Source organism: Salmo salar, chromosome ssa14 (genome assembly GCF_905237065.1).
Source record: "Salmo salar chromosome ssa14, Ssal_v3.1, whole genome shotgun sequence".
Lineage (NCBI taxonomy): Eukaryota > Metazoa > Chordata > Actinopteri > Salmoniformes > Salmonidae > Salmo > Salmo salar.
The window spans coordinates 12329145-12342315 of NC_059455.1; the positions used below are offsets into that span (position 1 = coordinate 12329145).

Below are 13171 nucleotides of genomic sequence, written 5' to 3' on the forward strand. Positions count from 1 at the left end.
TGTTTTGCTTTCGCTGTAAAGCCTTTTTGAAATCGGACCATGTGGTTACATCAAGGAGAAGTGTATCTTTAAAATTGTGTAAAATAGTTGTATGTTTGAGAAAGTTGAATTATGACATTTTGTTGTTTTTGAATTTGCCGCCCTGATATTTCACTGGCTGTGTCCCGCAGGTGGTATGCTACCGTCCCACCTAGCCCATAGAAGTTAAAAAGGGCCAGGCGGCCATTTGAGACTGCATTTAATTAATGTCAAATAATATAAAACTTATAAAAAAGTTTGTCTGTCCACTCATGAGAAGTCCAGCATGACTCAAGTTAACCAAAATAGGCCTACTGTGTTGCGATGTCCTTTCATTTCTAGATGCAGAGATCAACAGCGAGCCCTTTCCTGCTCCAGATAATGTTCAGTCAGAGATTCACCATAAATCGATTGCTGTGTTCATCAAGTTGAATTGAGACTTGCCAATGAGCAACAGAGTTTACCTGATAACCCAATACACAGGTGAGTGAGTTATCAAGCAGAGTACGTGGGTCTGGGGGTACACAACCCTGATGTCTCTCTGGACACTAACTTAGAAGCTGACAGTTTCTTTCTAAAAGCGAAAGAGGAGACGCTTGTTCCACTCATCAATCTAACCGCGTTATTCCAGTTTTCCACTCCCCTGTTCACCGAACCCATCCCGTGCACACAGGGTGCAAAATGGGTTGACTCAAGGAAGAAGGGAAAAATAGAGAACAAGTCTGCTACATGTACTCTTATCGACAATGTTTCTTCCCAGGAAAAGGCCGAAACCATTCTTGACACAGTCTGGGTATACGTGTCCTGGCGATGTATTGATGTCAGTGTTAATCTGTCCCAGACGATTTGGGAAGGGACGTTTCAAGGAAATGTCTTACTGAAGTAGGCAGTGTTGATTGGTAAATGTTTGCAGAAACAGCCGGCGCACGAACAAAGTGCTCCTACGCCAACCACTATTTGATAAAGCACTCCTCTCAAATCAAAAAAGAGCCACTTCCCCTGGTCAGGCCTCAGACCTGGGCTGTACGTGCTGCTTCTGGAAGTGTGGCCGGACGATGGATGTCTGTTTTTATGACCCGCTGTCTCGTTGGGGAGAGCACCATGGTCCACGTAGAACGCTCTCGCGCCTCCAACGCTCCACTTTTACAGCTCGCACTTAAGGTACTCACAACACGGTCGCAGATTGGGGTTTAAACAAGGGTATTACTGGTCCTAGGACGGTTTATATGTCAGAAGTGATTCTTGTGGAGAAATTCTTTGTATGATTAGTAGCTCTTTTGAAAAATGTGGTTGTGGTAGAAAAGTCATCTGAGATTAGATTTAGGTGATTCTAGTCATAAAAATGTGTATGGATAAACATGACATGCTATACTATATTGTAAGCCCATTTTAAGTACTTACAGGGAAAATCTTTTTGCATCCTATGAAAACCTACACAGCATAGAGGACCAATGTGAGAGCGAGTGTCAGTGTGTGAGACTACTAGTTCGCTGTGATTACACAGTGAGGCCCCCATGGTGTTTACACTGACAGCAACAAGACATTCTCTACAACTCACACAGGCCTGGGACGCAAAACCACAACATCTGGAGGAGGAACTCAGGCTGACTTCACTAGGCTAACCCCCAGGGGGGCTGCGTCTACATCCACGGGTTGTCTTAACCAACCACTAGTTACAGCTGGCTGCCCACAGTGCACCCAGTCAAGCTGGCTACTAACACCAAAGGAATTCGATTCCGCTATCAGGTCACCAAACTTCACATCCTAATAATCGTGTCTGAACTCAATGAGCAAACACGGTTTACAAGAGGAGCCACTTGTCCTCGTCCTCCAAACTCCTTAATTGCACTTGATGCACCAAGAAAGAAAGAGTAACAGTCATGTCTGTCTCTCTCTCCACACATCACCTGACAGAAACAGACGGGCAAAGACCCTTGACAAAACAAACCGTGACTCATTAACGTGTGGCTTCAGGGGCCGAGCCGGGCATTAAATAACTGTCAAGAGTATCCTAGCCTATGGATGGACAGATAGGGGATAGTTTGCTTGTCTTAAAGAGAGAGTGCTCCCAAAACAGGAGGCCCAGGCACATTGTGCTCATTTCCTCTCACTGGGGGCCATATTTTCATAACCGCGCCGCCCAAGTTCACCGCCAACACTTGATTTAGAGCTCCAATACAAACAGTTTGGCGTGAGGGGAGGGGAAGCGTTGAAAATAAATTGGATTCCACTGGGCAGGGCCTTTTGGAAGAGGACAAACATGAAGGATGGAGATGATTAGGGAGGGACCTCAAATTCAGGGGGTTAAGGGATCTGGCCAAGTAAATAACCATCAGTTGTTTTTACTACAGACTAAATTAATTTATGCCAAAAATGTAATTTGCCAAAAAGAAAATGTTGGCTACATCTTTACATGCATTATTAACCAATTTGGCCATGAGAGACCAAAGACGGGATTCAGATCTGGCATTCAGAGCTGGGGTTGAAACTCCTCTATGAGAGTGGCCTGACATGGAAAAGTAGCCAAGAAGAGGTAGCCGTTTACAGACATACAGTGCCTTTAGAAAGCATTCACACCCCTTGACTTTTTCATCAACAACAAAATGTGTCGTACATTTAAAATGGATTAAATTGAGATTTTGTGTCACTGACACTTTGTATTCAGGACAAAAAGTTATATTTGGGGCAAATCCAATACAACACATTACTGAGTAACATACTTTCGAGCATAGTGGTGGCTGCATCGTGGTATGGGTAAGCTTGTAATCGTTAAGGACTAGAGAGATAAAAAATAAAACAGAATAGAGTTAAGCACTGGCCAAATTCTAGAGGAAAACCTGGCTCAGTCTGCTTTCCACTGGACACTGGGAGATGAATTTGCCTTTCAGCAGAACAATAACTTAAAACAAGGCCAAATATTCACTGGAGTTGCTCATCAAGACCACATTGAATGTTACTGAGTGGCTAAGTTAAAGTTTAAACTTATATCGGCTTGAAAATCTATGGGAAGACCTGAAAACAGTTGTCTAGCAATGATCAATAACCAACTTGACAGAGGAAGAATTTTCAAAAGAATAACGTGCTAATATTAAACAATCCAGTTGTGCAAACCTCTTAGAGACATACCCAGAAAGACTCACAGCTGCAATTGCTGCCAAAGGTGTATTGAATCATGGGTGTGAATGTAAAAGAAATGTGTGGTATTATGCGTAGATGGGTGAGAAAAAAGTATATTTAATCCATTTTGAATTCAGGCTGTAACAGTTTTTGAGAGAAAAAAAAAGTCAAGCGGTTTGGCATCTGTGTTTGTACATGTCATGTACGACCAATCACGTTTTGCTTTCCCCCATCACACATGACAAACCTCAAACTCTAGGACATCTAACAGATACACCCAACTTTGTCACTCTAAGCTATTAATAGTGCTAATTGAACTGTGTGGGACTGAAGTGAACGTGGTAGTAATAAATGCGGTCCCAAGCAGGTGCTCTCTGTTGTAGGGAACTTTGATCTGAAAACGTGTGGCTGATTAGAGGAAGTGGTTGGGAGACATCGTTAACACACAGCCTCCTAGTTGGGAGGGCAGTTCCCAACGTACCTCTTCCAAGTAAGCCCTTTTCCCTCAAGTCATAATAATCATAAGCCTATTTGTGTAACACGCCTCGACGGCCCCTTTTGGTTTCCGTACAAAAATCGATTATCTACACAAAAATGCCAGTCATTTCTGTTCAGAAAGTAAAACAACACACAGAATACAAGAAATTTCAGGATATCTATAATAAAGCTGTCACAGTCATTGCTGGTCTAAGCGAATATGAGCATTATGAGACACTATTTGCCATCTTTTCGCAGACTAAGCATCAACACAACCTCATCGTATGTTAAGATGGCGTCACCATCTTCCACATTTAGGAGCAGCTGAGTAAAATGCCTTGGGAAAATCTTCTGCTATGTGGAAAATGTCCCTCTATTGGCCATAGCTGATGAGCCCTCATGGAATAATGACCTATGGCTGGAGAGAAGGGTGGAGGGATGGCATCAAAGGCCCAGTGACATCACGGAGGGCCGTCAAGTGTTCCGTGGATTGTGTTTGAAGGAGGAAGTGAGTCATGCCCTCCTGGACAGGAAGTCGGTGCCCCTCTGACAATAAGCCTCTGAGGCACCGCTGGCAACCATTTCAAATGGGGGTAGGATGAGGGGTTACGCTCTCCCAACAGAGATGCTTTTGTGTTCGGAGGGCTGACGAGGAAATGGTATGAAGTTTGTGGTGAGGAAATGAATGAATGAAACATGACTGAAACCTAAAAGATTGTGTGGAAAAGTGGGGCTTTTATGTTTTACGAGTTGTTCCCCGTAGGCCATGCTGGCTGGAGTAATGACATAACGTCTCCAGGGGAGCGTCTCAAAAGTCTAGAGTGGCTGCCTTTCCTCATCTCTCCATCTTCATCTGCACTGAGCTGAAATATGGCATATGCCTACTGTGAATTTGCCTTCATCTTACATGTTTAAAAAAAATTATAATAATTGGTTTAACCTTTATTTAACTAGGCAAGTCAGTTAAGAACAAATTCTTATTTACAATGACGGCCTAGGAACAGTGGGTTAACTGCCTTGTTCAGAGGCAGAACGACAGATTTCTACCTTGTCAGCTCGGGGATTTGATCTAGCAACCTTTCGGTTACTGGCCCAACGCTACCTGCCACCCCAAGTTTTCAAGTCAGTGCAAAGTACAAAAGGGGTGGAGACAAGGAGAGGAAGCCTCTTAAGACTCTTGAGATGCACCAAATGGCTTTAATCAAACCCTGAAGAGAGAACAGAAGGAGTTTTGCTCACTTTGGATAGATGGCGGTCATCTTTGCCGCTGCGTAGCCCGGCTTGCAAACTCCTTCGCTGAGGTTGCCATACTTGTACGCCAACTCCGCTGGCCTGTAAGTGGCGCCAAGAGGGGAGGATAAAGGGGATTAGATGAGACTGAGAACAACGTGACCTGATAACAAGCACTTCTACACATAATCCAATTTAGACAAAGATCTCCCTGGAAGATTGAACTAAAAACAGTTTGATATGTCCCCTTAAGCCCGCCCTATGCTGGTCCTGTCCAATTTAAAAAGGTAAAGTAGGGACTAAGAAGATCAAGTTCAAACCAGCCCCTTGTATCTCCTCCTCACTGCAATCATACTCATTAATTACCTGCTATATGGCATGAGACAAGTTCAAATAAACAGGGGGAAAGGAGGGAGGTCCCAGCGTTATGGGAGGCCTATCTGTCACACACCAAGTCAGTGTTGATGAGATGGGGGGGTATGGCAGGGTGGAGGAGGGGCGTGGATGGACAGGCTGTAGCTGGAGAGGACTGGGGTCTCTTGCTGACATGCTATCTTTGCTAGGTCAGAGGGAGTGATCAGAATTGGTGACCACTGCTGTAGGCAGTTGTATTAGCAGCCCCAGATAAGAACCAGCATAAGCACAACTTCAGGAGAGGGGTTATAGTGTGAATGTATGGTGAAGACATACGTCCTCTGAGAGGCCGGAGTGGTGATGAGAATATGGCCTGTGAGCTAGGGGACGAGGGACTGAGGGCTCCTATGAAAGTTTACAGTGGGAGTGCAACACACACACACACACATAGCTGAGCTCTCATGCCAACAAAATACAATTACTCAAGTTTGCATATAAGCCAGAACCCACACCTCCATTTAAACCATCAAACAAACCTTGACACTCATTAGCCATATAGAGATTAATATGGCCATTACAATTCGACCCAGCACACCTGCTTGGTGTCAAATTGGCTAAAATAATCCCAATGAATGTTTATTTGAATGGACTGATGGATGTGAGATTAATAAATCACAAGTTCAATGTCACATTTGATTAATTATCCCATTGATTTCATCTATTGGGCTACGTGTCATCTAAGAATCAGAGTCTATCTAAGAATACAACTAATATTCAGGACACCATCTCCAGTTCAGTTTCTGATTTGTTTTTGTTCAAACTGAATACAGCCCATTCTTATGAGGGGAGACGTCTTGGTTATAGCTAAGCCCATTCCTAAAAGAAATAGCCTCGGACAACCAGCTACAACAATCAATCGGAGATGAGTAACCAAACCCTAATGGTTTAAAATGATAAAATTGTACTTTACCAAAAACGTCCATCCAGCTTCAGCAGAAAGCCCTGCTTATCATACACTAGAAAGAGAGAAAACTGAAATTAACATACAGGAGTTAAAATGGCTTGTGAACTAGGACTCGTCCCATACACGGGAGACAGAGAGATCATCCATCCTCATGTTGAATGTAGTTGTACATCTCTCGCCAAGTAAACAGCCTGTGCATTTTCATAAAGAAAAGAAACAAAAGCAAAACACTTGGTTGAAAGCATTAGGGTTAGAGAGAGTTTTTTTTGCGGCCGGTCAAACAAGCGGGGTTGTTAAGGAAAGCCAGCCAAAAACATCCCCGCCGAGGATCAAGTCCAAATGACCAGTTAACCTGTTAGGGCCAGGGGGCAGAATTTATACGGCCGGATAAAAAATGTACCAGATTTAATCTGGTTATTACTACTGCCCAGAAACTAGAATATGCATATAATTATTGGCTTTGGATAGAAAACACCCTAAAGTTTCTAAAACTGTTTGAATGGTGTCTGTGAGTATAACAGAACTCATATGGCAGGCAAAAACCTGAGAAGATTCTGTACAGGAAGTACCCTCTCTGACCATCCCTTGGGCTTCTTGGCTCTGTTTATTGAAAACTTAGGATCTTTGCTGTAACGTGACACTTCCTACGGCTCCCATAGGCTCTCAGAACCCGGGAAAAAGCTGAATGATGTAATTCCAGCCCCAGGCTGAAAAACATTAGCGCCTTTGGTAAGTGCTCTATCAGAGGACCATCAGACTGAGGCGCGTGCACGGGGCGACACCATGTTTTTATTTTCTCTCTTTGTACTAAAACACGATTTCCCGGTCGGAATATTATCGCTTTTTTACGAGAAAAATGGCATAAAAATTTATTTTAAACAGCGGTTGACATGCTTCGAAGTACGGTAATGGAATATTTAGACATTTTCTGTCACGAAACGCGTCGTAGGCGTCACCCTTCTTTACCCTTTCGGATAGTGTCTTGAACGGACGAACAAAACGCCGGAATTTGGATATAACTATGGATTATTTTGAACCAAACCAACATTTGTTATTGATGTAGAAGTCCTGGGAGTGCATTCTGACGAAGAACACCAAAGGTAATAACATTTTTCTTATAGTAAATCTGACTTTGGTGAGGGCTAAACTTGTTGGGTGTCTAAATAGCTAGCCCTGTGATGCCGGGCTATCTACTTAGAATATTGCAAAATGTGCTTTCACCGAAAAGCTATTTTAAAATCGGACATAGCGAGTGCATAGAGGAGTTCTGTATCTATAATTCTTAAAATAATTATGTTTTTTGTGAACGTTTATCGTGAGTAATTTAGTAAATTGACCGGAAGTTTGCGGGGGGTATGCTAGTTCTGAACGTCACATGCTAATGTAAAAAGCAGGTTTTTGATATAAATATGAACTTGATTGAACAAAACATGCATGTATTGTATAACATAATGTCCTAAGATTGTCATCTGATGAAGATCAAAGGTTAGTGCTGCATTTAGCTGTGGTTTGGGTTTATGTGACATTATATGCTAGCTTGAAAAATGGGTGTCTGATTATTTCTGGCTGGGTACTCTGCTGACATAATCTAATGTTTTGCTTTCGTTGTAAAGCCTTTTTGAAATCGGACAGTGTGGTTAGATTAACGAGAGTCTTGTCTTTAAAATGGTGTAAAATAGTCATATGTTTGAGAAATTGAAGTAATAGCATTTCTAAGGTATTTGAATAACGCGCAACGGGATTCCACTGGCTGTTACGTAGGTGGGACGAAATCGTCCCACTGGCCCTAGAGAAGATAAAAACAGCAGTTGTGTTTCACCTATAGAGGACCGTGTGGGGTCGGTCCATAGGTGTCGTTTAAAGAGTAGTTGGCGTTTAGGCTTTTTCAGTAGAGAGGGGGAAAGAAGCACAAGCCAAATGTGCCTTTAAAAAGATCTACCTGCTGTTTTTCCCCTGAGACAAGAGAAAACTGTTAACAGCTTAGTAATAGCGTGTCCTTCAACATGGAAATTAATTCCGCAAGACAGTTATTTGAATTCCACTTCAGTCCGTTTGTGTACACATGTATCCATCATTGTGACCTGGACGTGACTCGGCATGACGGCAATCTACTACGAGGCATGCTGACTTCGTTTATATGTCATTCTGTCAAACCGTTAGGCCAACAGAATGCCCCAGGTCTCTGGAACCAACTGTTACTGAAGTATTGACATTTTGCCATGTCTCTGAAATACAGCAAAGACTTACAGTACATTACTAGTGAATCTCTAAAAGCTACACCGTTCTTCAATTATCCATATCTTTACCATTACTCACAACTGAACAGCATCTTCTAATGAAGCCAGTAAATACTATAGGCTATATCTGTGATGCAATAAACATGGAAGGACAGCCATTTCAAAAACATGCCTGTTACATAAATGACACCATCAAAACAATACAATTAGCAACTGGGGAGAAAAGGGCGAAAGGGAAGCAGTTCTCACCACTCCTGTGGTTGTGCTACGCCTTCAGAGGGATGCTAGAGGAGAGAAAGAGAGAGAGAGAGGAACGGGTGGATGGGGCCATGGGTTTTAATGTAGCGGCTATGAATGTGTGTCAGTGGAAGGAAGCGCGTTGTAGCCTGAGCTGAGCGGAGAAAGCAGCGGGACCCTGCCTGTACAGCACAAACCTTGGTCACTGAAACCACCAAGCGCCAGATGCCTTCAGACTCTGTGTTGCCACCTAACCTTTACTTTATGCCCCTTTTCCATGACTGATCAAGAGGCACTATTCTGGTGATCAACAGAGGGCGATGTTGAATCACATTTAATACAAGCGACATGAATAATTGAGCTGTGCTTTATTTGCTCCATCCACATTGGGTTTGGGGATATGTGGTCAAAGTCGAGAGGAGTCTACGTGCAGCTCAGTTGTGCTCTTTTCGGATCCGGCCGGCTGAAACTCACCCACTCACCCGTGTCTGGGGTCCATCCAATGTCTAAGGTATACGTGGTTGTTGACTGGGTTCAAAAGGTTGGAGAGAGATGGTGCCACTTTTGCCTGTAAAACAAATTTCTAGCCCGCCATCCCATCTCAATAGGACGCCTTTCAAAAAAGGTTTGGGAGCATGTCCAGTAGCCCTTTCCAGAGAAAAGGGTGCTAAGTGTGGGGCCTTTGTAAAAACAGTGGGCAGCGACACAGAGCCCTGCAGGGAGTCTGGCCATGCACGATGTTGGGAGGCGACACAGTCCAATAACGATGAGCAGCAACTATCAAATGAAAAACTGTCCTACTCTGTAATACCGTCTATCAAAGACCAGATTTACTGATCGTTTCATCTTCCCCTGCTTGCCTTTCAATACCACGACATGTTCCATGTAAGCATTTTACTTTCTAATTGGGATGATGTCGACTGCAGAGAAGCTCTATTGGCACGAAACAAAAGAAGTGTGAACTTTTTAGAGAGGAGGAACCCCCCCCCCCCAGACATGGCTGCTGAGGTATAATATGCTTTTCAGGAGGCACTTGGAAGTGTATTGTTGAAGAGGGGTGAGAGGAAAGAGGGGAAAGGTTTGTACCTGAGCCTACTATTTGTCCCACGGTGAGAGCAATGTCCGCTTCCAACTCTGAAACACAAGAGGGTCAGATAGACCCAGTCGGTGGGGGTTACCATGGCAAACAGTGTCCGCAGCCAAGGAGGAAGGAGGAGGAGGAGAGGTTAGTGGCATTAGTACCCAAAGTTTTTATATATACACAACCGTTGAAACATTTGGGGTCACTTAGAAATGTCCTTGTTTTTTAATAACCTGTTGGGGATAGGGGGCAGTATTTGCACGGCCGGATAAAAAACGTACCCGATTTAATCTGGTTACTACTCCTGCCCAGTAACTACAATATGCATATAATTGTTTGATTTGGATAGAACACCCTAAAGTTTCTAAAACTGTTTGAATGGTGTCTGTGAGTATAACAGAACTCATATGGCAGTCAAAACCCTGAGACAAATCCTGACAGGAAACTGAAATCTGATGTGTGGATATCACTTCAAACATTTGCCATTGAAACACACAGGGGCTTATGAATCATTTAGCACTTCCTAAGGCATCCACTAGATGTCCCCAGTCTTTACAAAGTGGTTTGAGTCTCCTACTATCAAAACTGACTGAAAGAGAGGCTGTGGAAAGTGGTCACAGGTGGAGGGCCATTTACCATTATGACGCTACCCTCCCCTTTCGAAACGTTTTGAAAGACAATGCAAACGTCCCCATTGAATATTATTGAAGCTCTGGTTGAAAAAGGCCCTAAAGATTTATGTTATACAACGTTTGACATGTTTGAACGAACTTAAATTGAAAAAAAATTGTACATTCGTGACGACAAGTCCGACTCACCACGGTACATTTTCAGTAGCCTTCGGAGCGCGCTAACAATTGGGACATAAATGATTAACTTTTTCGAAAAAAACTACATTTGTTATGGACCTGGGATGCCTGGAAGTGCTTTCTGATAAAGATAATCAAAGCTAAGGTTTTATTTACAATAGTATTTTTGATGGTTGATCGTTCCAAGATGGCTCCAACATGTATAGCCTAGCCTATTTTGCTGGGCATACCATGTCGTTTATTGCAAAGTGTGATTTCCCAGTAAAGTTATTTTTAAATCTGGCAAAGCGGTGGCATTCAAGACATGTTAATCTATAAGTCTTTGAATGACAATATTAAATTTTAACAATGTTTTCGAATAGTAATTTTGTAAATTGTAGCGCTGATTCACCGGAAGCATTTGAGGGAAAAGATTTTCTGAATGTCACGCGCCGATGTAAAATGCTGTTTTATATATAAATATGAACTTTATCGAACAAAAAATGCATGTATTGTGTAACATGATGTCCTAGGATTGTCATCTGATGAAGATTGTCAAAGGTTAGTGCTGCATTTAGCTGTGTTTTGGGTATTTGTGATGCATCTAGTTGCTTTGAAAATGGCTGTGTGATTATTTCTGGCTGGGTTCTCTCCTAACATAATCTAATGTTTTGCTTTTGCTGTAAAGCCTTTTTGAAATCGGACAACGTGGTTCGATTCAGGAGAGGTGTATCTATAAAACGGTGTAAAATAGTCATATGTTTGAGAAATTGAAGTTATAGCATTTATGAGGTTTTGCATTTCGCGCGACGCGATTCCACTGGCTGTTGATTAGGGTGGGACTGGCCCAGACAGGTTAAAGAAAAGCACAGTTTGCTCTGTCCTGTGAAGGGAGTAGAACACAGCCTGTACGAGATCTTCAGTTTCTGGGCAATTTCTCGCATGGAATAGCCTTCATTTCTCAGAACAAGAACAGACTGACAAGTTTCAGAAGAAAGGTCTTTGTTTCTGGCCATTTTGAGCCTGTAAATCGAACCCACAAATGCTGATGCTCCAGATAATCAACTAGTGTAAAGAAGGCCTGTTTTATTGCTTCTGTAATCAGGACAACAGTTTTCAGCTGTGCTAACATAATTGCAAAAGGGTTTTCTAATGATCAATTAGCCTTTTAAAATTATAAACTTGGATTAGCTAACACAACGTGCCATTGGAACACAGGAGTGATGGTTGCTGATAATGCGTCTCTGTACGCCTATGTAGATATTCCATTAAAAATCAGCCGTTTCCAGCTACAATAGTAATTTACAACATTATCAATGTCTACACTGTATTTCTGACCAATTTGATGTTATTTTAAAAATGGACAAAAAAAAATTGCTTTTCTTTCAAAACAAAGACATTTCTAAGTGACCCCAAACTTTTGAACGGTAGTGTGTGTGTATATATATATGAAATGCACCTTCCCCGGTTATTTTAGTGTTTGTTATTGTGGTTTCTGAACGCAAAGACCACAGTAAAGAGTGAATGAGTACATTCTCTTCAGAAAGACATAAGGAGAGGATAAAACAAGGCTTTTGTTGTAGTGTTAGCAGAGAGTTGTTGATGTTCCAACGTGAGCCCCTAAGCATCCCGGTTGCGCCACTTTCCCACTGTCACCCAATGAAAGAGGGCTAGCGCCTCTACCTGTGGTGCTTTGACCTTTAGACTGGAATATTATAGTGGGCTCAGAATCAATCTCTGCAAACAAAATGGGTTAGAGGACATCAGAGGAGCCAGAATGGCACTCGTGCCATCGCCAGTGAGCTGTTGGAGCAACTGAGACCAAGAGGGCTCGACAGGAAAAGGAAGAGTAGGCCTGGGAGACAGAGCAGATAAACAAGCACATAAACAAGCACAGAGACGGATAGAAAACGAATGAACAGAGACACAGCCACACACAGCTTGGGCTCAAAGTGACCATATTGGGGTTTTTTGCCCTACAAAATATTCTCAAGACAGAGGAGACTACTCCTAAAGTCCATGTGACTTTCAGGCAGGTTGGACTGGCCCATTACAGAGGGCTTATAAATGTAACCATTGCCTATCAGGCCATGTAAAACTGTTTAACTTAATTAAATTAACTACGGACCAACCCTGACCTTTGAATCCCCCTGCCCTGTTTATGAGGGTTTGTCATCTTTAGCAGTTGGCAACAGGTCCACATTTCCTTTCCACTTCCCCTTACAGATTTGTCTTTTTAATTTATATTTCAAAGAGATAAATATGGCCAACTCTTGCATACCGAGGATCAGGTTCAAACAGAACCATCCCATGTCTTCACAAGCAACAAAATGTTCCTCTATCAAAATAAGCAGAGGACAGCTGTCGTGTTCTTTTATTCAACTGCTGATGATTAAGCACAACCAACAGACCTCTGCTGAACAATGAGACGGGAGTCATGAATTGTATTCTGTTTGATCATTAAAGCAAAGCAGTAGGCATGGCTATTCTAGGCAGGGTTTTGTTTGGTACTAGCCTAGTATTTAAGTGGAGACTGCACCAAAAACAGCCATACTAGGGATGTAACGATTCACCGGTACGCAATTCAAATGTTTAAGATGCATCGGTCCGCAGACCCCAAACCGAACCAAATTAACCATGCATCGGTCCAAAAAAAATATATATATTT

At 42.6% G+C, this 13171-nt stretch overlaps 1 protein-coding gene across 16 annotated transcripts in view; it reads right to left on the reverse strand.

Annotated features, from left to right (window-relative positions):
- LOC106568968 (CMP-N-acetylneuraminate-beta-1,4-galactoside alpha-2,3-sialyltransferase) overlaps positions 1-13171 on the reverse strand; it is a 104368-nt gene that overhangs the window by 63055 nt on the left and 28142 nt on the right. For 11 of the 16 annotated variants that reach the window (XM_045693899.1, XM_045693907.1, XM_045693897.1 and 8 more), the window contains 3 exons: positions 9721-9768; positions 6167-6212; positions 4852-4944 (listed from right to left, as the gene is read on the reverse strand). In XM_045693899.1, the coding sequence (XP_045549855.1) occupies positions 4852-4944; positions 6167-6212; positions 9721-9768 (187 nt within the window). The remainder of the gene's footprint in view (positions 1-4851; positions 4945-6166; positions 6213-9720; positions 9769-13171) is intronic. The other 5 variants (XM_045693903.1, XM_045693908.1, XM_045693902.1 and 2 more) reach the window with 1 other exon arrangement.